This window comes from Chiloscyllium punctatum, chromosome 7 (genome assembly GCF_047496795.1).
Source record: "Chiloscyllium punctatum isolate Juve2018m chromosome 7, sChiPun1.3, whole genome shotgun sequence".
NCBI lineage: Eukaryota > Metazoa > Chordata > Chondrichthyes > Orectolobiformes > Hemiscylliidae > Chiloscyllium > Chiloscyllium punctatum.
Genome location: NC_092745.1, coordinates 36660637 through 36687840, shown reverse-complemented (window position 1 = coordinate 36687840; position 27204 = coordinate 36660637). Strand labels below are relative to the sequence as shown.

Sequence of the window (27204 nt, the reverse complement as noted above, 5' to 3'; positions counted from 1 at the left end):
GATCTTGGAGTAGGTTTATGATAACAGTAATCAAAAGTGTTGAATTGGAGCACCTGTAGCTTTTTTCTATGTCAAGCTAGTATCTTATTCCTATAACCATAAGAATAAAGAACGCTATTGGAAAAGTGGCCCTTTCTGTTGAAGTGGCTGATTGCAAAAGTGTGGAGCTTTGGTCGATCTGTTCAGCATCTGGAGGATTGTGCTCAGTTCTGGGTATCTCTGGAAATATGTTTGAGCCTTAGCGGATTTATAGTGCATTGGTGAACCTTGGAGGCAGGTTACATAATGTGGGTCTGTATTTCCTTGGATAAACCTCGAGTGATTTAAATTAAGTTGTTAAAAATGGTTAAGGGATTTAATGGAATCGAAACGATTAAAAGAATTTCCTCTGAAGGAGAGTCCAAAATAAGTGTGTGCAATGTCAGCATCACTTAATTGAGCATTTTTATCACTCCAGTAGTGGGGATTAGGAACATAATTTCCACAAGACTAAAAAAGCTTAATGCGAATTAAGCTTAATAATAGATCAACATTGTGTAGCCAAGTCAGATAAATGAAGTTGCCATAAAAGTCAATTATTGAATGGTTGAAGAAAGTCAAGGTGCAAAATAGACTTCTGTTTCTGCATTTCTCTGATTCAAAGAAGTATGAATTAATTCATTGGTTGAGATTTTGTTCTGCAGAGTGTAGTGGTTTTCAGTGAAAGTTGCTCTTCCTTCAGCATATGTATTTCTCTGAATGGCTTGACAGATTTGGTTGAATGTGCAGCAAATTCTTCTTAAAGATCTGCGGAACTTGACTTGCATGCAGTGCATTTGTGATTCATCCAGATGGTATTTCTTCATTTAAGACTGGGCAATGAGTATTAAAAGACAATTTTGTTATAACCATCGCAATTGAATAGGTCTTTTTGTTCATCTTGTTCACACACGGATAGTGATAAGACCATTACGCCATTAGAAATAGGAACAGAAGTAGCCCTCACGCCTGTGCCACCATTCAGTAGGCTTATTACTGATTCTCATTCCTCGTGTCAGGAATGCTTTGTGTGCTTACTTCTCTTTTTCTCCCTTCTGCGCCTCATACAATTCATCCCTACCTACTCAAGAAGCTAATAGTCAGATGTGATCATTGGATCCCTCCAGTGCAGAAAGAGGCATTTTGGTCCATTAGGTATGCACCAACCTTCCAAAGAGTATTCAATGCAGACCCAGCTTCCTACCTTACCCGAAGAACATTAAATGGAAAGGAATGTTGTTATGACACCATTCTCGCCAAACATTCTTGGCATAAGGACATCTTGAGGTTACGTACAGAGTAAAGCAATGTCTTCTCTTTTAGACAAGTGAGCGGAAAGTAACCTTCCCTGACACTACCCTTAATCAACACTTGTCACAGGGGCAGCAAGGGCTGAATACAGAATAAATCTCCCTTTACCTCTAGAACAGAAAGTAAACTGGAACTAAAGTTCCCTCAACTCTTTGAACTGTAAGTAAGGTTCCCTTGACACTGTCCTCAAACACCTCTGGGGTAGGGTCAACAAGGGCCAAACCCTATTTGCTCTATGCTCAACTCTTTGTTAATTCCAGTTCCCTGATACTGTCCTTAAAAGGCTACATTATATAATCAATGCAAAGAAAGTTGCAAGCTTCCATTGCACCTTCAGGTCCAATTGGATTGCCTTCAATTCAAATAGTGCTCAGCTTCACCCAGCTGAAAGTCTGTATGCATAGTAAAAATTGGTGTGTAGTAAGCTAATGGTTTGAACTTGCTCTTGTACTGGAAGATCATTTTGTTCATTTATAACATGATCAACAGACTTTCTAAGGATAGCACCAGGTACTACACAGTGCAAGGTCTCATAGAGTCCTATCTACCCCTCCTAATACTTCAGCTGTTTTTCTTATGCCTCGTAATGGCTGGTTTATTGGTACTTCACAGTCTCAGATGTTTAGAAAGAACAGTCTACATGAATCAGAGGCACCTCTTCATATCAGGAAGTTGATATAATGTCTGGAATGAGCTGTCAGGAGACATTATAGAAGCAGATATGTTAGCAAGGTTTGAGTCATTTGAACTGGCAGAAGTGGAAGGATAGGACCATTTGCAGGCCCATGGGATTAATTTAGAATGGCATCTTGGTCAGCACAGACATGGTGGGCCGAAACGCTAGTTCCTGTGCAGTACTGTTATATGTTTTATGTTTCAAATCAATTGGGGCATACATCTAAACCTTATGGTGTGGCATGCCCTCTCTAATTGTTCCTGATGCAGTCTCACTGTTATCAGTAACAATGTTATACAACTCATGATACTATACTCTCCTCAGGTGTAAATCAAGTTCAAAATAACAATCTCAATCTTGACAACCTTAGTGCTTTCAGTTCTAATGGATGCAAATTTATACACACGTCACAGTGTATTTCTGGCAATTTGACTGAAAACTGTTAAAGGTTTGTTTTCTGGCTTTTGACTATAAATATTCAAATTAGCCTGCATTGTAGAATTTAAGTGCAACATTCTTGAATACAAGTTCTTGAGCATATAAATTTGAAGCAGGAGTAGACTATTCTACCTTGAAGCCTACTCCACCATTTAATAAAATACATGGTATGGCAAATCTGATGGCCTCCACTGCTCTTTCCTGATTTGCCCCCAATGCCAGTTGGATTCTTGACTAACAAGGAGGTCATGTCCGAGCCTGCTCCACTTGGAGTTTTCCACAGACTTCTGACTATCCGAGAGAAAATGGTTCTTTATCTCCATGTTAAATTAGAGACTCATTTTTAAACTGTGTTCCGTAGTTCTGGTCTCTCCTACAAGTAGCAACTTTCTTTCAGCAACAACTGTAAATCCCACTCTGGATCTTGTGTGTTTCAATGAGATGACCTCTTGTTCTTCTAAACTCTTGAGTATAGCTCAAGCCTAAGCTATACAACGTTTATTTATAAGGTATCCACTTCACCTCAGGAATCAATTTTGAGCTTTCTCTGCACTGCTACTTATACTGTTATGTCTGAATAGAGCTGATGTGAAATTAGATACTGTAGCAGCATGCTAAAAAGAGACTCTTTGTATTTTGTGACTTTAAAAACTGCTCTTGGGCAAATGCATTAAAATTATCTTGCTAGCTCTCTGACTTGACAGTTATTCAACATGCACTAACAAAATGAGAAATTTTAGGATAATTGGACCTGAAACATGAACTCTGCTTTCTCTTCACAGATGCGGTCAGACCTGCTGAGTTTTTCCAACAATTTCTGTTTTTGTTTCTGATTTCCAGTATCTGTAGTTATGTTTTTTCAGAATTAATTATACCACATAATTATGTGTATTCTATTTCCCACAGAGGGAAGTACAAGTGGAACTAAATCCAACCGCCAATGTAAATGGGCTTGTGATAGTTGGTAAATCCTTCCTTACAGAGGCTTAATCTTATAAATGTGAATGAGTGATGAAAACAGAAGTGGTAGATGTCAGTTGTCAAGCTCTCTTTTAAAAGAGAAGGAAAGTGCTGGAGAGAATCAGCAGGTCTGACAGCATCTGAAGGGAGAGAAACGGCATTCATATTTCAAGTCTAATTTGACTGCATGGGTCATATTCGACATAACATTAACGCTGTTCATTTCTCCACCATCAGTGCCGGACCTGCTGCATTTCATTATTTTCTGTTTCCATTTCACATTTTGCTTTTACTTGAGCTGGCTTTGTGTTTTGAAAGAAGCAAAACTTGTGAAGGAGCTTAAAAAAGAATAGTTATCTTTGAAATGTGTACTAACGTGCAGTAAATGGGTTTGTGAAAAGATAAATCTCATTAACCATTTCAGTTACAGGTCTCTATCTTGGTACAATAACTCTGAAGTTATTGAATAATCAATGCATCAGTTTGTCCACAATAGGCTTAGGCTTAAGGAAGTCCTGCTTACGGAGAGCTTTGGAAATTATTTGGTTGAGTCATGATCTATTTCTCCCTGGTTTGCAAGATTAGCGCATAGTATTTGACACTACTTTTTTGGGGCACAATATGTAAGTAATCGTCAGCAGGAAACCTCTGATTTCTGTTTAATTAAATCAGTATAAACTCTCAAACAGGAGCCCTGTTCCAAACTTGCGCCAAGTATTTCTTCAGAATAGGTTGAGTTTATCTCCTGCCCCTATCTCTGCTCCCCCTCAAACTGACTGCTATCTATCAAATATTTCATTCCTTTCAGGAAGATTTGGAAAAGTACATAAGGTGACGGTATCCAGTTAAGATGAGAGAAGACTAGCCACTCCAATGATATAATTAGATTTTGGTAATTGTTGGCTTATCCTGAGCACAAGAGATTTTGGACCATTTCAGGCGAGTGATTAGCAGAGCTCTGTCTGAAAGGAAATGTAAGGCAAAGATAAAATTATTGAGATTATGCAGTAGGGCTGCTGAAATCTGATGACTGGTTTAAAGTGCAAGGGATCAATAGCTAATCATACTCAAAACATTAAAATGAATTCTCTTTACAGATGCTGACAGGTCTGGTGTGTGTCTGTTGTCTTATAATCCTACTTAAAACATTTGTGATTTTTTTTGAGTGCGAGAAGTAGCTAGTCATAACAGTAAATTATACAATCAGTAACACACCAAGTGTTGTGAATGCAGTATCTGTATGGTTTGGAGGTGAAGGTTCTGGAATAATTCAGAAATTCATGCAGGGGTCTAGCTGCTAAATGAATTAACACATGGAATTTTGCTATTTTTAATCTTTGGAATGTCTGAGTTTTAATTGCTGTGGTCCTTTGTGCACTGGGAGATCTGACATGTCATATTTTAACAATATGGATAAAGACATGTTGGCCAGTGCACTAAAAGAATTCCCTCATCTTTAAGTTGTCCCACAGAACTTTTTTAATATCTTCTTGCACCACCAGAACTAGGACCTAGGCTTAACATCTCGTCTGAAGGATGGTAACTTGGGTGCAGCTGTACCGCCCTGGTAGAATACTGCAGGTGACTTTGTTTAATGAGGAATGCTATCATTTCAATGTTAGTGATCAAATTTTGATGTGTTAAACCACCTTGCCACCACAGTCTTATTCCCTATTTGCATCTGATCTGATGCATAGTTTTTGTTCATCTGTTTGGCAGTTGAAGACTCTTTTGGGCCCCACTTGATCGAGCCCCCAATAATCTTTGCTGTCAGGGTTGGCCCAACCAGGAGTAAGTAATTCCTAAAGGCATCATTCCAGTTATTAAACTACATGGAGTGTTGATTAGTTCATGTGCCTCAGCCTTTGAGTAGGCTTGAACCCACAATCTGGTAAGAGTGAGTTAAGTTAACATTTGGAAATATGATGACCTTGCACAAAGTAGCCTATTGTCCCTGTGGATTGGGTAATAGTGTTATGAAGCGGAAGGAGAATGGAAGAATGCTAAATTTCTTGTAATAGTCTGGATATGTCAACTTTTAAGCTGGATAGTCAAGTTGTGCAGTGATAGGAACATTTGCTCTAAATTGTGTTCCATGATCTTATACTCCAAACCACCTGATGAAGGAGCAGTGCTCCGAAAGCTAGTGCTTCCAATTAAACCTGTTGAACCATAACCTGGTGATGTATGATTTTTAACTTTGTACACCCCAGTCTGGCACTGGCATCTCCAAATCAGGAACATTTTTTAGTTTGTTTGGGCAATTATTGCCTTGTTGATCTGTGCTTCAAACTTTTAGGTGCTGTCTTTGTGACCACTAGGAGCTTTCACTTGTAGAACAGCGACCATTGATGAGGTTGAACAATTCCATCTGTACATGAAATTGACCTCTGCTGTGATATATGCTGGTCTATTTATACAGTAGTCACACTGGCAAGACTTATCACTGCAGAGTTCAGGTGTATCTGCACTTTCTCTACTTAACTTGGCTCTGGTCAAACATGGAATTTCAACTGCTGACAAGAGCCATAAATCTCCCTCCCTGTGGAGCTATCTGCTTCTGTGATTCTTCTTAATGTTTAGTTTTTTTAAAAATATACTCAAATGTGTTGTGGCATACCTCTGGAGCAGGTGGCACTTTAACCTGGGCCTCCTGCCTCAGAGCGATACTACAACTGCACCATAAGTGTCCTTTGTTTAGAGTGACCCATGGAAGCACCTGTGTTTACTGAATAAGTAAATTTAAGAACATATCCAGAGAGACTGTGGATCTCTGGGAATCATGCATTCTGGCCAACTTAAGGAGTGAGAGACTTGTTGGAGGGGACAGCCGGGCTGCTTTTGGGAACTGTATGCCTTTGTGTTTGGGAAGCACATTGCTGTACAGTCAGTTCTGCTATAATGTGGTCGTTCTCTTCTTGTGCAATGCAGTATTATAAAAAAAAAACTAGTAATATCACCTTTTAACTGCATTAAAGCCAAGACGTGCTTTAAAAGTTCACGCTTTAGAAACAAATTCATCAATCGCGTTACAGCAAATTCACACTAATGGAATGCGTGTTATAATAGAATGTAATACTTAGGGAAGTTGCCAAGCGAAAGCACATTATTTATCTATTTTGTATTTGGAATTGGGGAGGTGTTACTCAACTAATCTGGGAGACCAGGCTCATATTAGTAATGGTGAACATGATAACTGCCGTTGATTGTTTCTAAAATCTTATCTGGGTAACTCGTGTTATTTAGGAAACAAAGGTTTCTGTCCTTGATTGGTCTGGCCTACATGTCATTTCAGACCACGTGCATATGGTTGACTTTTAACTGCCCTCTGAAATTTCCTGGCAAGCCACCCAGTTAAAGGACAATTATGGATGGGAAACTACTGCTGTTTTGTCAGGGTAGCCATATTTGCATAGCATATTAAAGTCCAGCTCACTTCACTGTAGAATAGTGAGGTGAGACTGTGCATTGTGTATGTCAAGTGACGCTTGTTATTAGCCATTCTGCTTTGGCATTTCTGTTGACAAATCATTTGAGCCAGCTAACTCTCTGTGAGATCAACCGCGATCTCATTGAATTGTTCTGCTTTGTGTTTTGGCCTTTTTCTCGTTTTTCTAATTTCTCCACTCCAACCCCAAACTATCCTTTCTTCTTAAAGCCTTACCTTAGCAACTCTTCAACCCTTTTCTCTTCACATCTCGTTTACAATGAACCTTGAAACACTTCTTTCATGCAAACATATATCTCCTTTGGTTCAAAGGTGTTCTTGCTCAGTGACGCTTCTGTGGAGTACTTCTGGATGTTTTATAATGTTAAAAGTGCTATTTATGAAGATAAGCTATATTGGTTTGACCTACAAGGCACAGTGACAAATAAGTCCGTTGCAACTATGTAGCATTAAAACTTTGAAGTAGTTCACTCACTGCTTGTCAAAGCACTTTTATATTTGCTGCAGCAGTGATTCCATGTCCTTCATTTGTACACTGGGGGCTGCCTGGAGTCAGATTGAGTTTAGAGCTATAAATAGAGTAACAGATGTCTGGATGTGCCACGGATCTAACGATTTGTGGACGGAGGTGTCTGACTAAATAGCTTGTGCTTTTTGTCATTGCTCAAACTCTGAATTGTATTGCTGCCTGTATCCCCACCACCTGTTCAATTCAATACTTGCGTTTAATACATTGTTAGGGAATTAAAGTGGCTGAGATCCTCCAACCACCAACAAAAGTTAACTAAAAGTATCTTTTGGTTGTAGTGTACGATGGTGTTTCACCTCTGGTTTTCTTCAGTTTCTTCCTGTCAGCTGATGTAAATTTCAGTTTCGGCAGTCTGCTGGTTTCCTAATTCTGTTGCAGTATTTAGAGTTCTCAGACGTGCAGTTTTGGCAAGGTTTCATTTAAAAGCCAGTCATCCCGACAAGATGGGCCACCTTCTTGAACAGCAGTGGCCCTTGTGATGGTGGTAGGTGATTTGGGACTAAATAGAGCTGCCACTGGTGAAGGAGCAAGTCATGTAGTGTGTGTGGAGGTGATGTGCCTAAGGTGCTGTCTCATTTGTAGTGTCAAAAGCATCTTTGAAATTTTAACGTTGACAGGGTTAGTGTTTGAAAATGTCAGACTGTATCTGAACTCAGAAGTGGCTAGAAAATGAAACATACAGTCATAACCTTTTTAATGTAGAAAGATGATTATTCCTGTAAGTTGTTGACCCTGACCTCAATTTCTTCTTGGAATTGAAACTTATTTTCTTCCCTGTTCTCCCTATTCTGACTGAGAATTTGGCCAAGTAATCACTTTTTATTTCTGAGTCTTTATCATCTGTTGCCGGGCAAATTAGAGAAGGAATCATAGGGCTGATCCATTCCACATTAGTGCACTTGGCAAAGGGGAATCATTGGATGAATTCTCTTCCCTTTTCTGTCTAAGTTGAAGCCATTCCCTACAGCTTGGAGATTGATCACTTTCAGAACACTTCAGCTCTATGGTGCGCAACCATTTCACAGTGTTGTGTGTAACCGTATAACAGGGCCTGTATCTATTGTTGAGTATTGATCTGTGCAACTTTTTTAAAAGAAAGAAGAAAACTTGTTTTAAATGCCACCTTTTACAATCATGGTACATTCTTTGTGTCTTACATCCAGTGAAACACTTTGTAGTGTTCTGAAATGGCAAATGCAAAATACAGTTTGAGCATATCAGGATTATGAAAACAGCAAAATGTTGAATAGAATAATCTGTTGAAATAAATATTGGCCAGAATGCTGAGGTCTTCTGCATCGGCCTCATCTGAAGGACACAATCTGCAATAGCGCAGTACTCCCTCAGTACTGTACAGGTCATTCTGCTAGAACATGCATTTCATTAATGCATATTTGCTGTAACACAATTGACAAACTGGGGACCCTGTTTCTAAAGCACAAACTTTGAAAACATGCGTTGGTTGTAACCCGATTACATCACGAAGACTTTTAAGTGCTGTTTCTAAAATATGATTTTTCTATATCATGGAGGCTAGACAGCAATGCAACCTTTGTGTTATAGAAGAACTATCTGGAGTGAAATGTCTGCCTGGGTTATCTGCTCAAATCTCTGGTGGGATTTGAACCCACAATCTGCTGTCTCAGGCTACACAATTGCTATCTGGTCAGTGACTGCCCTTTCCTGCTCTTAAAATAAGTGACACGGTCGTGATGAAATACCCTTTGGGTTTCATCTGTGCACACACATGCTTGTGTCAGTAAATTTTATGCATTGCCCTTAAGGCCACCATTGATAGAGAACAGCAATAGACCAAGCAGATTCAGATTTTATTGTTTAAAATATTAGGCGACTTTTGATTTATATGATATTTGATTCCTCTGCATGCAGAGGAGCATCTATTATCTGGCATTCGATTATCTGAATTTCAGATCATCTGAACTAGATCGCAAGGTCCCAATGCTTGGCTAAACTGTTATCTGGCATTCGGTTATCCAAACAAAACATGTCGCTCGGGTAATCGAGGTTCCTCTGTGAATAGTTCCATTGTTTTAATGTAGTGCTACCTTGCGAATCTACATTATTATCTGAAAAGTACATGGCTGTTCTGGCTAGTGTTTAATTGTTTGCAGTGTATATTACATTCACGACATCTAGTGTCCCAAACTAAAAGTAAACTGATTTACTTTTCTCCTTCAGTTATTTATAAAAAAAACTATCGTGGAACTTTGATTAAACCTTCAGAGTAGTCACAACGAATAACAGTGTGTCAGCTGTTTTCCAGTTACTGATAAGAAACATTTCTGCCATGACACCAGTCAACATCTGAACTTAGTCACTTTCAAATAACTTTTTGTTCTAACCATTCTTTGTTTCTGTATCAAAGGCATTTGCTGCAACACAATAATATTGGAAGAGCTAATTTGTTCATTGTATAAGGGGAGTTGACCTGACAGAGTCAAATTGGGCATTTGTGTTTGAGCATAAGTTGGACTTTCTCTGCAGATTGCAGCTGCAGAAACATTGGCCTATTGTGACCTTTTACCACCTGCTTTATCAAAATTCCTGTTTAGTTGCATATACCTCACATTCTAAGAGAATTTCTGTGCTATGATTCGCTGTGACTGTCTCAATCATAATGACAAATGTCACAATGCATTAATTGCACATTTCTGGTAAATAATTTGCCTTGTGGAAAGAAAGCATGCATTTAGTGTGAAATGAACTGGTAGAACCGTGAAAAGAGGTCTGTAATGCAAGAAAAAAAAAATGCCATTCATGGTTTAATTTCACTAATGTCAGTAGATGACTATTAACCATTAATTTACATAAATGGGACATTTACATCACTAGAAGGAAGCGAGACTAGATAGCGTAGGGACCAGGAAATGGGACTTGGCCAGATTAGCAGTAGTTTAATGAATGGCAGAGTCTTAGGAAAAGAATTAAATATTTGCAGGGAAGTGGGAACATGAATTTGGGCTTCTGTAGATGGTTATTGATATTCTTTGTTTGTGGTTCTGGTGGGTGTGTGCGCGCGCGCACACGCACACACCACACACGTGTGTGTGTGTGTGTGTGTGTGTGTGTGTGTATATATACACATACATGCACACACTTACCTTGAACCCACTACTTACTACTTTCAAATTCCTCACTGAGGCAACTTTATCTCTCAGGGCTGGAGAATGTCCCACACTTGTGAAAGATTGTGCTGTAATGCTCAAACTTGGTATACCAACTAGATTTCAATTTTTTCTACAAAACGTTGTATTTCATTATCATTAAATAATGCCTACTTAATATTACTGTTTTTGACCAAATGTTGTAACACAAATTAACATTGAAAATCCAAACCCAAAATAAGTATTTGAGTTTCTGATTGCAAGCTTGTAATGTACTCTAATCTGAATCTGGAAATTATCTTTGTTGATTATCTTTGCTTTTGTTTTAGGTGAGCTGACAAGATGTGGGGCAGTACATCTAACAAGTCATCCCAACTAAATCCGAGCCTGATGCAGAGTCGAAGTACGAGGCAAGGTATAGTGGTGCTGATTTGCAAACTACTCCAGTTAGTTGTAGTGCTTTCAATCACTGTTGTGGTGACTATTGGGTCTAGTCATTAATACTGTGTGGCAGAATAGAGATAATTTGATCCTATGGCCAAAGAACTATGAAAAGAAAAATAGTTATATCTAAATGGTGAGTTTTGTGGTTATGAGACTCCTCAAAATGCCTTTCTGCAAATGAAGTATTTTTGAATTCTGGTCATTCTTTCAAGGTAGGTATTATAATATAGTGGCGCCAATTGTATTGGCATAATAGCCAGTTGATTTTAATACTGGATAATCCGATCCCTAGCTAAAACTTTGTTGAATATACGGCACAAAAACCAAAAAAGTTGGTGGAAAGGCTCAGCAGGACTGTCAGCATCTGTGGAGAGAAATCAGTTCGCATTTCTGGTTCAGTGACCCTTCCTCAGAACACTGATTCATTAACTCTCGTTTCTCTCCATGTTGTGAGGAAGGGTCACTGAACCATGTCTTCACCAAGAACTGAGTTGAGTGGAGATTGCAGTGTTCTGTGCTTCATTGTGCAAAACATGCTCGCCTGTTTTTCTGTCGGAAGTATATGTTGGGGTACTGTTATTGAATAATGGTTCCTGACGATTAAACAGTGTCACATCTTGACACGTTGAAGGCCACAAAGGGCATTACAGAAGATGTTTTATTCTGGATCTTAAAGTCCTTGATCTTATCTAGGAGCACATTTTGGTGTATTCCCTTTGCACAGCACTGATTTCACTCACCACATTTAACATAACATTCAACAAAGTCATTGACCTTTTTAATACTAAAACCAAAGCCTTGTAAGAGTAATAGGCAGACTTAAATTGCCCCCGGAACTCAGGGTTGAAGCTTAGGCAAAAGCAGTTTGGAGGTCTGTCATCTTTGTAGCTTTGGTTGTCATTGTTTATGAAATAACGATGTCCAGACTGCAATGAAAACTCTACACTCAGCTATCCAGTTCAGGTGAGTCTCACTTGCAATGATGCAGTGACAACAGATTCCTTCTAAATAATAACACATATCGTCAATAAAATTACTGACCTTTCTCAAGGGAGAAACATCCCAGTCGCATGCAGTTATGAATGTAAAAATGGAATCCAGCCTTGAAATTAAAATAGACAAGGCAGGGGAGATGTAGGAGTCCACCATTACCATGTAATTGCAAAATGTTAGGTTAGAATTCGTGAAATGCTTGAAATGTAATGGCTGAAACTCAGATGCCTTTTGTGTTTTAGATTTGGCCTCAGCATGGAATACAGTCGACAAGACCAAAGCAGCTGTAAGTATGTCAAAAAATTTTATTTGTTATGATTCATGGTGTCGGTTGTTTGAATGGGACTGGTATCCAGCATATTCATTCAGACTTTGTACTTAAGGCTTCTGGTAAGTGGGTTTCATGTAACTGTTAATGCATAAGAATGTCCCTTTTTTATTTGATAAAAGGCCACATTAAAGGTTATTACTGGAAGTAATAACTCATTTTGCAGAGTTTAACATATTACCATAAGTAGGAGATTGGCTGGGAAACAGGAAGAGAGTTGGTATAAATGGGTCTTTTTCAGGCTGGTGAAATGTAGCAAGTGGTGTGCCAAAGGGCTCGGTGCTGCGTCTCAAATGCTTACGATTTTAAAAGACTTGGGTGAAGGGATGGAAGATGAGTTGCCACGTTTACTGAGAACACAAGTAGTAAAGCAGGTTGTGAAGCAAGCATGAGGTTGCAAAAAGATACCAATAGTTTGAGTAGGCAAAGATCTGACTTTGTGTATAATGTGGGAAATGTGAATTTTTTTCACTTTGGCAAGAAGGATATAAAAGCATATTATCTAATTGGTGGGAGATTACTGAGATGTGAGAAAGAGGGATGTGAATGGCCTGGTGCATGAATTTCAATTGCAGGTATAGCAAGAAATTGGGAAAACTGATAGTGTTTTAATTTATTGCGAAGGGACTTGAACACAAGGGAGGTTATGCCTCAATTATACTGGCCATTGGTGGGATCCTATCTAAAGTGCTGTGTATAGTATTAGTCACCTTATTTAAGGAAGGATGTAAATGTGTTGAAAGCAGTTCAAAGAAGGTTTACCAGACCTACAGTGGAAGGTTCCCTTATGAAAGGTTGCATAAGTTAGAGTTGTATTGCTGTAGGTTAGGAAAGTAAGAAGTGATTTTGAGGGACTTTGACAGGATAGATGTAGAGAGGATGCTTCCACTTAATTGGGGCATCTAGAACTGTTTAAAAGTGAAAGGTTGCTGGTTTAAAATGGAAAGATTGATTCCTTTTTTCTTTGAGGAGTTCACTTCCTGAAAAAGCAGTGAAAGCAGAGCTCTAAATTATTTTCAAGTCTAAAGTGGATGCATTCTTGTAACGAGGGAACAAAAGGTTATCAGGAATGGGAGTGAATGTGTATTTGGGGTTACAGTCATGACAGCCATGATCTTATTAAATAATGGAGCAGGCTCAAAGGACCGAATGGCTGATTCTTCTTTGTATGCTGACATCTTTAATTCCATGCTGTACATTTCTACACATTCTAACTTCCGCATCATAATCCTGCTTACTTATCACTCTCTTGCTACTTAACTTCATTCTCTGCCTTAATCCAGTCCTTCAGTTTCAAAGTTCCTATGTACAGATTTGTGTGTAGTTCCCCTTTGCTTTTCCAACTCTTTTTCTGTCCTGGCCCCCTCCATATCTCAGGTCATTCTGTCCACTGAGCATTTTGGCTCTATACTTCCCAGTCTCACCCTGACATTTCCTGCTTCTTAGCTTCCAATTTCCCTCAAAATGAATATTTGACACCCTGCATGTTTTCTAATTCTCCTTTGATTCCAACCTGGCTCTAAAGAGCTTTTACTGCATGAAACATACTACCTTAACTTGCATTGTGTTTGATTCATTATTTTTCTTTCTTCCCAAGTTGAGACACATAGAAAACAGGCTGGAAGCTATACCCACCACTACAGCAGTGATAGACACAGTGATGGATACTAAGAAGACTTCAAGCAGTGCTACTCGAAAAATCAGTAGAAGGGGTAAGTGGAAGGAAAAGGAAATGAATTGTTCATGGTGGTTAGCTCAACAGTCACTCTTGACCTAATGCTGGCCATTATTGATCAGTAGCTTCAGACAAAAGTAATAACCCTGTTGAAATTAAGTGAAGTGGTAGAGTGGCATGCACTGACGTTTTGCAGTGTTTTGAAAGCATTTGCAACGGAGATTGAGGCTATGGAATCTTTTTCTTCTCTCTAATTTACGGAGCTTCTTTGGTAAGGCTTAGCAGGCAAAGTCAACCCTCCATTCCCTTACTGAAGTGGTCATCTCCCTCTCCCATCTGTGTCAACACCTGTTCCCCATTGCAGATTCCCCCCCAAATGTCTGGTTTACCACTTCAATTTGGTCTACTGAATTTGAGGAGGTGGGCGAGAAGAATTAACTTACCATTATCTTCTACCTTTTTGAGAGAAACTTGTGCTTACTAACCAATCCCATTGATTGTGATAATGGAATGCATGCTCCTTTATTACTTTTTAAGCTTTGTTTCTATTTCTATCAGATGGAAGGTATCTGGAGGATTCTGTAGCCAGTGCTACATCTGTCAAATCCAGTAGTCGCAGCAAATCACGGAAGGACAACACCTCCCGCAGCCCCTTGCGATCTACCACTCTAGAAAGTAACATTACAAAGAGCAGTCGAGTTGAATTCAGAGATCCGCTAACTACTTATAGGTATGACCAGACGTATGTATTTTGTGTTGGTCACTTTGAGTTCCTCCAATCGTACATATATTAGAAACAACCAAAATATACTTGACAAGTTATAGTTGCACTCTTCTGATACTAAAAGCATGACAGAGTCAACAGTGGCAGGATAGATACATAGAGCAGCCCAGACTTCAGAATTCTTGTTCTTACATACGTGATCTCTTCCAAGGGTGTAATTTTAAAGATCTTGCACACAAACATTTTCTGTACTTAGACTCTTTTACATTGTACAGCAGTGTTTTCCAACTTGTGTACAAATTGACTTGCATACACACTCTGTAGAACAGAAACCATTTGTAATCTGGGGTCTGCCAGTACCCTGAGGCAGTTTCTATGAGAAGCATGGGCACAATTTCAAATATGGAATAATAATAATAGAATGTGTTTGCAAGAACCCTTTACCATGTAACCCACCTCAGTTGGTTTTATTTGGTCTTTTTTCCAATTTCACTGCCCTACAGAACCAGCTATTATTGGTGATACATTAGTAAAGCTCAGTATTTAGATCATCATCAGTTCATCAGAGCCATTTATAAATAGCGGCTGGAGTACAAAAATAAATGTTAAACAGTCACAAATCACTGGTTAAGTTACTGTTAGAGTGTTGTACCCAGTATTGGGAACCCTAATTCAGGAATGACTTCAAAGCTGTGCAAGTGTGAACTTGATATTTATTGGTTATAGTAATCAAGAGAGATTAGATAAATTTGATTGAACAGTGGTTCAGAAGAAACCTCAAAAATGGTCAGGAATTTGGAAGAACTGCTTCTATTGGTGGAAGAGACAGTAAGTAGAGGGTGAATACAAGGTGAAGTTATGGAAGCCACAAAATTAATAAAGTTACAGACTGTCATTTGCATCAAGTTTCATTTCAAGGGGAGGTGAAGGCTTAGTGGTATGATTGCTCTGAAGTTAATCCAGATACTCAGTTAAAGTTGTGGGGGCTCCAGCTCGTTCGAATGCCACCATGGCAGATGGTGAAATTATAATTCAGTACAAGAAATGTAGAATTAAGAGTTTACTGATGACCGTGAAGCCATTGATTGTAAAAACCCAACTGATTCACTGATGTCCTTCAGGGAAGAAAATCTGTTGTCCTCACTTGGTCTGGCCTACATGTGACTCCAGACCCACTGCAATGTGGTTGACTCATGACCACCCTACGCGATAGCTAAGCAAGCCACTTGGTCATAAGTCATCAAAAAGCTATGAAAAAGAAATGAAAATAGACATTGACCTAGGCACCGGCAATGGCAAAAAAAAGAGCGCCTGTTGACCCTTGCAAAGTCCTCTTACTAACACCGGGGTTTTACTCCCAAAATTGGACAGCTGCATCGAAACTAGTGAGTAAGCAGCCTGACAGTCATACCCTTGAAACAAACCTTACAGATATTATCCCAGAGACCATTGTCAGTAACCCATGGTATGACCTGTTCCATTTTTGAGTACAGGTCCACCAGATATGATAGTACTGATGTAGATGGTCAGGGAGCATTGCCTCTGGGAGTCCTCAGCATTTACTTCAGGTTAAACATGGGCGAAGAAACCATCTGAATCGGTACTCCTACATGTTGAACAACGCTTGGAGGAAGTACTGAGGGTGACCAGGGTGCAAAATGTAATATGGGTGGGGGATTTCAATGTCCACTACAGCTTGACAGCAATACTACTGATCGAGCCAGTCAGGTCCCAGTGAGTCTGTGGCAAGTGGTGAGGGAACCAACGAACAAAAAATATTCTTGAGCTCATGTTTACCAATGTGCCAGCTGTGGATATATCTGTCTGTGACAGAATCAGTAAGAGTGACCACTGCCCAGTCCTTGTGAAGACAAAGTCTCTCCTTCACATTGAGAATAACTTCCATACTGTTGTGTGGCACTATCACTGTGCTAAATGTGACAGACTTTGAACAGATCTAGCAACTCAAGGCTGAGGATCGATTCTAAGTTCTACTTAAGGTTTGCAGTCTGCCATATCCAGTCGTGAGTGGTGCTGGACAGTTAAATTGCTCACTGGAGGAGGACCTCAACAAATATTCGCCTGGTCAGTGATGGAAGAGCCTGACACATCAGTGCAATAGATAAAGCTGATGCATTCACACCAATCTTCAACCAGACGTGCCGAGCGAATGATCCATCTCTGCCTCATCCAATGGTTCCCAGCATCACTGATATCGATCTTGAGTCAATTTGATTCACTCCACGTGACATCAAGAAATGATTGGCGGCAATGTATATCACAAAGGAGATAAACCCTGACAGCATTCCGACAATAGTGATGATGGGAGGTGTCCTCAACGGTGCTATCAAACAGCTCTTCATCAGCAGTAAGCTGCTCAGTGACACCCATTGACCAGGGCCACCCGGCTGCTTACCTCATTCCAGCCACTTTTAAAACGTAGGCAGAAGAGGTGAATTCCAGAGGTGAGGTAAGACTGACAGCCCTTGATGTCAAGACCACATTTGACACATTGACGAGTCCTAAGAAAACTGGAATCAGTGGAGAGCGGGGCAAACTCTTTGCTGATTGGAGTCCTATTTCTGCAAAATAGGAAGATGGTTGTAGGTGGCAGTCATCTTAGCTCTAGGGCATCTTTGCAAGAGTTCCTCAGGCATGTGTCTCAGGCCCAACTGTCTTGAGCTACTCCATCAATCACCTTCCCTTGATCGTAAAGTCAAAACCCTGGGATACCCTCCCTAAGGGCACCATGGGGATGATCACCGATGATTGATTGTGCAATGTTCAGCAGCAGTCACAACTCCTGGGTTCAAATGCAGCAAGATCTGGACAATATCCAGGCTTGGGCTGACAAGTGGCAAGTATTATCACACCATACTATGTCAGGCAATGATTATTTGCAATAACAGATAATCTAACCACCACCTCTTGACATTCAATGGTGTTATCATCACTGAATATCCCATTATCAACATCTTGGGGGCTACCATTGACCAGAAACTCAACTGGATTCTCCATCTAATTGCAGTGGCTACAAGTGCAGGTTAGAGGCTCGGAATGCTGTGGTGACTAACTCACTACCTGACGCCCAAAGCATGTCCAAGTTAGTGTGATAGAATGCTGTCCAGTGGATGAATGCACATCTAACAGCACTCGAGCTTGACATGATCACATCCACTCCTTCCATTATTGCCACTCAGAAGCAGTAATGTGTCCTATGTGCAAGTTGCACTGCAGAAATTTCAAAGATCCCTCGATAGCACATTGCAAGCACATGACCACTTAGGTGGCCATGACCACAAGATGAACAACAACAGCCAGTGTGTGAGGAAACTACCACCTGCAAGTTCCCTTCCAAGACACTCACCATTGTGGCTTGGAAATATCGCGGGGTCAAAATCCTGGAATTCCCTTAAGGGCATTGTGGGTCAACTAATGGCATGTGGACTGCAATGGTTCCTCACCGCTTCCTCAAGGCAACGAGGATAAGCAATAACTGCTAGCCAGCCAGTGATGTCCATGGGTGAATTTAAAAAAAACTGCAGAACATTTTTGTATCTGCCTCAGGAGGAATGCAATTTGTCTAACGGCTTTTAAAAAAATTTGGTAAGTCTTTTTTATAAAGAAACAAATTTTAAAGAACATGAGATTATAACATGGGAATTTCTTGAGAGCTGGCATGTACAATGGCCTGAATGGCTCTGTTCATTGTCAATGGTTTTCTAATACTCTTACCTGAAGTTCTTTGTGCTATGCCTATCCTTGTCCTGGTTTTATGCAGGCATGCTATTTTTATCTGCATAACTTGGAGGTGCCAGTGTTGGATGGGGTGGACAAAGTTAAAAATCTCTTAAACCTGTTGGACTATAACCTGGTTTTATTTGGAAACACTAGCTTGCAGAGTGCTGCTCGTTCGTCAGGTGATTGGATAGTTTGTCCTTTATAATGTCCAACTTGATTTTTGGAATGTCTAGTGACTCAGGCTGAGCCATAAAATTGATCTGTAAAAAGGGTCTCACTGTTTTGGGGTAGAGGTTGCTATAAATCCATTGTGTTCCTTATCTCCTACTGATTATAATAAGACATGTTGAAACTTTGGTTGTAATACTGTTCCTATGCCCAGATTTATGCAACCTAACGTGGTAACCATTCCAGAACAGAGCTGAATTTTAAGTAGGATGAAAGTGTTTTTGTACACACTACTTTTGTTGAAGTGAAACATTGATTGTTTTTTCTTTCTTTCACACATTTTGACCGCAAACGTACCAGGATAATTGTTGTAGTACTCTGTTCACAGTGGGAACAGATGTCAGCCTAATGTGTGCGCTTGGGACATGCAAATTACTTTGACTAGGATAAAGGTATAAATTCAGAACAGAAATAAACCTTTGCTGCAGTGAAGCAAAAAACCTCTGCTTTCAACAGCTTCTCCCTTCCTCTTGACTCCTAAGGTTATTCAGTTTCATAGCCACTGTGTACCCTTTGGCACATTCCCCAATTCTCCAGCTCTTAATGTATAAACTGGCTGGCAAGTCTAACTTTGCTTCTGTTGTTGCCTTGATTTGAGATTAAGAACTAGCAAAAACAAGTAACTCAAGGGATTTTTTTTAGCATCGCACAGCATGGAAACAGGCCTATTGGTCCAACCAGTCCAAGCTGAACTAAACTAGTCCCAACTCATGGCCCGTGTCCCTCCAAACCTTTCCCATTCATGTGTCTATCCAAATGTCTCTTTAAACGTTGTAATTGTACCCGCATCCACCATTTTCTCAGGAAGTTCATTCCAAAAGTGAACCACCCTCTGTGTAATAGAAAATCGCCTCATCTCTTTAAATCCCTCTCCTCTCACCTGAAAAATGTGCCCCCTAGTCTTGAAGTCCCCCATCTGAAGGAAAAGACAACTACCTTTAACTGTGTCTATACCTCGTTATTTTTTCATGAACTTCTATCAGATTGCTTCTCAAACTCTTAGGCTCCAGCAAAAAGAAGTCCCAGCCTATTCAATGTTTCTTTATAATTCAAATCTTTCATACCTGGCAACATCCCAGTAAGTGTTCAAAGTTTGGGAGAAGATTTGTAGCTCAGGTGCTCGTTGTTGTGGTTTTGTTCACCGAGCTGGGAATTTGTGTTGCAGACGTTTCGTCCCCTGTCTAGGTGACATCCTCAGTGCTTGGGAGCCTCCTGTGAAGCGCTTCTGTGATGTTTCCACCGGCATTTATAGTGGTTTGAATCTGCCGGTTCCGGTTGTCAGTTCCTGCTGTCCGCTGTAGTGGCCGGTATATTGGGTCCAGGTCGATGTGTTTGTTAGAATCTGTGGATGAGTGCCATGCCTCTAGGAATTCCCTGGCTTTCTCTGTTTGGCTTGTCCTATAATAGTAGTGTTGTCCCAGTCGAACTCATGTTGCTTGTCATCTGCGTGTGTGGCTACTAAGGATAGCTGGTCGTGTCATTTCGTGGCCAGTTGGTGTTCATGGATGCGGATCGTTAGCTGTCTTCCTGTTTGTCCTATGTAGTGTTTTGTGCAGTCCTTGCATGGGGTTTTGTACACTACATTGGTTTTGCTCATGCTGGGTATCGGGTCCTTCATTCTGGTGAGTTGTTGTCTGAGAGCGGCTGTTGGTTTGTGTGGTGTTATGAGTCCTTGTGGTCGCAGTAGACTGGCTGTCAGTTCGGAAATGCTCCTGATGTATGGTAGTGTGGCTAGTCCTTTGGGTTGCGGCATGTCCTCGTTCCGTTGCCTTTCCCTTAGGCATCTGTTGATGAAATTGCGCAGGTATCCGTTTTTGGCGAATACATTGTATAGGTGTTCTTCTTCCTCTTTTTGCAGTTCTGGTGTGCTGCAGTTGTGGCCCTTTTGAATAGTGTCTTGATGCAACTTTATTTGTGTGTGTTGGGGTGGTTGCTTTCATGGTTCAGGACTTGGTCTGTGTGTGGCTTTCCTGTATACCTTTGTGGTGAATTCTCCGTTTGGTGTTCTCTGTACCATCACGTCTAGGAATGGGAGTTGGTTATCCTTTTCTTCCTCTCTCGTGAATCGGATTCCTGTGAGTGTGGCGTTGATGATCCGGTGTGTGTTTTTAATGATTACAAAGGTACCTTTGTGGGTGGCACGGTGGCACAGTGGTTAGCACTGTTGCCTCACAGCGCCAGAGACTCTGGCTCAATTCCTGCCTCAGGCGACTCTCTGTGTGGAGTTTGCACATTCTCCCCGTGTCTGCGTGGGTTTCCTCCGGGTGCTCCAGTTTCCTCCCACACTCCAAAGATGTGCAGGTCAGGTGAATTGGCCATGCTAAATTGCCAGTAGTTTTAGGTTAGGGGTATGGGTGGGTTGCACTTCGGCGTGTCGGTGTGGACTTGTTGGGCCGAAGGGCCTGTTTCCACACTGTAAGTAATCTAATCTAATCACCTTAACTCTGTGCCCTCTGGTACTTGTCTTCTGTATTAGAGAGTTTTTCCTGTGCCCCTCATAATTTTGTACCTCTGTTAATTAACCCGCATCATCATCTGTTCTAAGGAAAATAGTCCTAACCTTTCAAACCTTTCTACTGGGCTACAGTTTTCAAGCTCTGGCAACATGCTTGTAAGTCTCTATAATCTCCTGAGCAGTTACTCCTTCCTGTAAAAGGATATTTCGTTTTCTTCAAATATCTGAAAGTCCTTTATAGTCAATGGTTTAATTTTGGTATACTGTTACTTTGGGAAATGGCACTTATTTCCATTCCTGCTGGTCTTGGTCAGTATTCAAAAGTGATTTATATTAGATTTTTCTCAAATAATCCTAATAATTTTCAGGACCACAAATTAGATATGAGGATGAGTAATAATAACTGGGTCTGTCTTGTTATTAGGGACGTGGATGTCAGAGTTCCATCGTATCTGACTGCTAGCCAGCTGGAAGCTCAGCGCCTCCTTTCTGAACGTAATTCTAATGAAGTGCGAGGGAAGGAGAGTGATGTTAGCCGCATGATATATGAGCGAGACAATCGAAATTATCACTGTTTGGACAATGAGAGTACGTGCTTGACAGCAGTAGATGACACTGAGGTGAAGTATCTCAACGACCGTTCAGCACTTGATGACCTGCACAGCTCCGATGCACTTTACAAAACTCTTGGCCGAGGTGCTCTGGGTCCGAAAGGTGGCACTGATAAAGGCCCCCATGTTAAGGTCGTGAGCCTCGAGTCTGATGCAAAGAGTGATCGGCCTTCTGAACAGTCCCATTTATCCTCCCCAAGTTCCACGTCTGAGTCAGTCATGCAGAAGCTTGAGATGATGCGCCGGAAGCAGCATGATGACAAGCTTGAGAAACTGAAGGAACGGATCAGGAAGCAGCGAGAGCACTGTGAGGAATCTGCTGAGAGAGATCGACTACTGAACACCTCTGAGCTGCCTGCAGTGCCTGCAATTGATCCTGCAGCTTCCACTGCCAAAGTGAGAAAGGTTGCTGCAGCACCACCTGCTCCATCATACAAAGGTAAGTCTGGGTGTGAGCTTTGTCATTAATTTTTCATTAATTTTTGGCTGCTAGAAGATATGGATTTGACAATGTGCTCCAGGTCATTGCAGTTAGCGGGGTTATGGCGGTGGGAGTGTGAGGGTGTCACCAGTAAAGAAAGGCTTGGCTTTATTTAGTGCCTTTCACAATCTCAGAAGGATCCCAAACGCTTTAAGGCCATTGAAGCATTGTTGCAATGTAGGAAAAGTGCCCAGCACAGCAAACTCTTAGACATTGCAATGGGATGATGACCAGCCAAGTCAGTCCAGCACAAGAAGAAATGTGTACATTTCAATGAGATCTCTTCTAATGCTTCAAAACTCCAATGAATATAGACCCATTCACCAGACCAGGAATCAGCCTGGTGAATCTTTGACCATACTCCCTTTTTGGCACAATCATCGTCTCTTGAGTTAAAAGACCAAAACTGCATGCAATATTCCTTGGTCCTATATTCAAACCCTCTTCCCTTCCTGACAGCTTTCTGTACCTGCATGCTTGCTCTCAGTGACGGGTGTTCAAGGTCACCCAGGTCCCTATTCCCTATTGTACCAGTGCTATCTTTATTTTTTCTGGTTAGCCATGGTTAGGTAATTTTTCCTGTTGTGTTCTTATCCTCAAATGCTGCTTATCAATTGAATATTTTAATTTTTTTAATTAATTGATTATAGAGCTGTATTAGAATCGAAAAATGTGCTAGAAAAGCACAGCATGTTAGGCAGCAACTGAGGAGCAGGCAAATCAATTTTGTAGACATACTCCCTTCAGGATGATCTTTCATTTCTGATGAAAGACCTATGCCCGAAATGTTGATTCTTCTGCTCCTCAGATGCTTCCTTACCTGCTGTGCTTTCCAGTACCACACTTTCCGACTCTGATCTCTAGCATCTGCAGTCCTCACTTTCTCCGATGGAGTTGTATTGGCCTGCCATCTAGAAGGAGATGCTTTCATCTTAGTCTTTTCTGACAAAAATGTCTTTTGTTTTTTTTTAAAGTTGTTTCAGGCCTAATTATAGATGGGTAATATTACTGCAGGAGGAGTGTATTTTCATGTTCAGGATTCTGATGTCATAGATCCTTTTTTTATTCCAGGTTTCAACCCTATGGAGACCAAAATCCGAACACCGGATGGCAAAGTGTGGCGTGAGGATGAATTGCATGGTATCAGTAAAGACCTATACCGTGATTTCACACTCCAGTTAACAGGTAGGCATGGTTATCTCTTCCTACTGTAGGAAAAGGATTGCACTAACCCATCACTGAAGGCTGCTTTTGCTGTTCTATCAGATCATGACTGATGTGCATCTCAACTCCTTTTCCTTCCTTTGCTTCAAATCTTTTTGATACTCTTATCTATTTGACATCTATTGATTTTTGTCTTGATGATTGTGTGACCCTCAGAATCCACAGTAGTTTCAGAGGAGAGTTACAGCTTCTGCTTTCCTTTGTCTGTAAAATGTGCTTCCTGATATTACTTCTAAATGGCCTGTCGCTAATTTTAATATTCACTGTAGTAATTGAAAGATGCTTGAATGTTTAGTGTGCTATGCTGCATATGTTGTACCTGTTAAATTCCAAACTGCATATTAAGATGGTCCACACATTGTTTGATTGCTGTAATTTTTGAACAAAATGACTCACTTCTGAGTGACTTCAATGTAAAGGAACAATGTTGAAGATACAGACTACAATTGATGTGATCTTGGCATGGTGTTTAAAGTACATTACCTTGAGTCAGAACTCGCACCTTTACACCTAATCCGCTTCACAATCTGTAATATTTTCTAGCCTTGATGGGGTTTTAAAAAAAAAAGACCAAAACAAAAGGACCCCAGTTATAGAGCTGGTGTGGGATAGCCTTCTGTGTTGTTGGCTATCTTGAGGTAGTTCACCTAATAAGGAAAAATAACGTAGGTGGATATTATGATAACATGTAGAATACTTTGCTTCAGTTCAGGCTGCTGTGCATGTGCTGTTGGCCTTTGTGTCTTGTATCTGATTACGACATCTCCCACTGATGTTGTGCCTTTAAAGAATAAAATATCCCAAAGACCTCACATGCAATAAGACAAAATTTGATATGATGACTTAACAGCAATGCTGCAACAGGTTGGCCATTCAAGGAAAGTTCAAAGGAGCCTCATAAGGAGACAGAAGGGAAGAGGTTAAAGGAGAGTATTGGGCCAGATGTAGCTGAAGGCGCAGGTGTTATTTTTGCGGAGGTGGGGGACAAGGTAGTTGGAAGAATGGAATTAAGGTTGGCAAGATATCGAATTGAAGCAGCACAGATTTCTAGGAGGGGCAGTGTGAGACTACAGTGGGGTTTGAGCATGCAGATGAAAAACTTAGTTGACATTCCTGGGCATAGAGCACAAAGGTGATGTGCAAATGGAAGTTGTTGAATTGGGTTGCGAACAAAAGAACCTTGGATGAGCTCAAGTGTTAAGAAAGGTGGGATTTGGAAGAAACTAACTTCACTATATCCAGCTGCTGTGCCAACCTTGGTTCTTGTCGATTTTATTTCCAGTGAGGTTTGGTGATCTAGAAACTCTAGACACTGAGAACTGGTATCCACAGGCTATTCTTTTATTTTTATTTTCCTTTGTTTTTTGTGGCTGGGATCACACCCATCAGGACAGGTAACTTTTAGGCAAAATTATAGACAGTATCTGCCAGGAAACTTATGTAGGTTGACTTGGAGAATATGTGAAACCAGTTTATTTGTGAAGTCATTGCCCTAAATATACTTTGTGCAGAGTTTTGTTTGCAAAGTGTGTCATGTCTATGTTTTGTTTTGTTTATGTGACTCTTAACTGTACTAGAGATTTTATACTGCATTGGTAATGGTTTTAAATGAATTGAATCAGGAGCTAAAGGTCTGCAGAATTAAGGTTTGAGCTCTTGTGTACTTCGAACTTTCTCTCTTCTATTATGGTTACTTTGTGGGGCTGTTCTTGTTAAATATTGGCTGTAACAACTGAAGTTTCTAGTATAGACAAAAAGAAATGGAGAGTATGTGTTCAAGGTAATGTCAATTGCCTTTATGGGATTATGCGATGTTCAACTCTAGGGCCACTTGATTTCACGGTATGTGACAATGATTTGGCTATAGCCAGAGAGTTTGCAGATGATGTCAAGATACAGGGTGTAATTATGGGGTAGCTCAGTGGTTAGCACTGCTGCCTCACGGCCAGGGACCCAGGTTTGGTTCCAGCCTTGGGCGACTGTCTGTGTGGAGTTTGCACATTCTCCCCATGTCTGCGTGGGTTTCCTCCCACAGTCACAAAGATGTGCAGGTCAGGTGAATTGGCCATGCTAAATTGCCCATAGTGTAAGATGCGTTAGTCAGAGGGAAATGGGCCTGGGTCGGTTACTCTTCAGAGGGCTGGTGTGGACTTGTTGGGCCAAAGGACCTGTTTCCACACTGCAGGGAATCTAATCTAATCTAATCAAAATTGTTTCAACAGAGGCTAGATAAATTGGATCTAATTAGACTTTTTTGTCGAGAATTTAAGTATAAAGTATTTACAAACCTCCCAAATAGAGCTGACGTTGTCTATTCAGGCCTCCGAGCCTGGTCCGCCATTCAAGATTATCCTGGCTGATCTATTAGTGTTTTGAATTTCGCTTGCCCATCTAACCCCAATTTAGTTTTGATTCTCTTGCAGGGAATCTAGCTCAGCCTTAAAAAATTTGATGGTACCCCAATAGTGTCTTCAGTAAAGAGTTCCAAACTTGCGCAAACCTCAGAGAAAAAGTTTCTTGCCCCTCCTAAGAGGATTACCCCTAATTTTAAATCCATGCCCCTAGATCTGGACTGGCCCCATGAAAGGAAACATCCTTTCCACGTCCAGGTTGTCAGTGCCATTCAGGACCTTGGCATACGTTAATTGAAATGTCCTTCAGTCTTCTAAATTCCAGTAGAAACATCTTTGCCTTTGAGAACAGGTTGGAGAGACTATCTGCTCATTCCAAGTACTGATCTAGTAAACCTTCTCCAATGCATTTGCATCCATCCTTACATAAGGAGACCAAAACTGTACTTGAGTACTTAAGATGTGATCTCACCAATTCCATGTAGAACTGGTGTATAACCCTGCCCTCACTTTGCAATCAATTCCCTTTGTATAAGGATAGACTTCAATTGGTCATCTTGATCACTTGTTGTACTTTATACTAGCTACTTGTGATTTTTGTGCCAGACCGTTTAAATGCCTTAGCACCTCAGAATTCTGCATTCAATCTCCATTTAAGTAATGCACTTTATTTTAAAAGTTATTTTTGCCAAAGTGAATAAATTTACATTTTTTCACAATATTTTGTCTACTCACTTACAGCTCCCACTTTCCCCAGTAATGATGTCAGTGGCCTATGAACCAGAATTCATTTGCACACCTTTCTTTAACCAACAGAGTCATGGAAATGTGCGGCACGGAAACAGACCCTTCGGTGTCCCACTCACCCATGCCAATCAGATATGTTAACCTAATCTAGTCCCATTTGCCAGCACTTGGCCTGTATCCCTCTAACTTCTTCCTATTCATTACCTTTTAAATGCTGTAATTGTACCAGCCTCCACCACTTCCTCTGGCAGCTCATTCCATGCATGCACCATCCTCAGCGTGAGAAAGTTGCCCCTTAGGTCCCTTTTAAATTTGTCCCCCCTCACCCAAACCTATGCCTTCTAGTTCTAGACTCCGTACCTGCCTTATACCAATTTGCATGGGGCTTCAGAAGCAATTCAGAGGTTATAACCTTTTGAGTTTCTACTTGTTAGTTTGGTGCATTACTTCTCGTATGCTCTTTGCAGAACTTGTTTAATAGTATTGTCTATGATGTTGGTACGTATATGGATCGTCCCCGTCCCACTGCAAGTCCTGAGCAGATGTGGCACTGCTGGCACCAGAGTGGTTGAACTCTTGATCTTGGCCGGGAATGTCATCAAACCCCTCGATTATACTATCTCCTGTAACATTTCTGTTGCTCCCCCCAACTTGATTGGATGATGGTCGGTTTGCTCTTCCACCAAGCAAGGCCTGC

At 40.7% G+C, this 27204-nt stretch overlaps 1 protein-coding gene across 5 annotated transcripts in view; it reads left to right on the top strand.

Moving 5' to 3' along the window:
- The window catches only part of cep350 (centrosomal protein 350), a 166295-nt gene that overhangs the window by 22980 nt on the left and 116111 nt on the right, over positions 1–27204 (top strand). For all 5 annotated transcript variants that reach the window (XM_072573397.1, XM_072573399.1, XM_072573394.1 and 2 more), the window contains exons 2-7: positions 10835–10920; positions 12185–12228; positions 13868–13982; positions 14504–14675; positions 21518–22143; positions 23257–23370. In XM_072573397.1, the coding sequence (XP_072429498.1) occupies positions 10848–10920; positions 12185–12228; positions 13868–13982; positions 14504–14675; positions 21518–22143; positions 23257–23370 (1144 nt within the window). In that variant the 5' untranslated portion in view covers positions 10835–10847. The remainder of the gene's footprint in view (positions 1–10834; positions 10921–12184; positions 12229–13867; positions 13983–14503; positions 14676–21517; positions 22144–23256; positions 23371–27204) is intronic.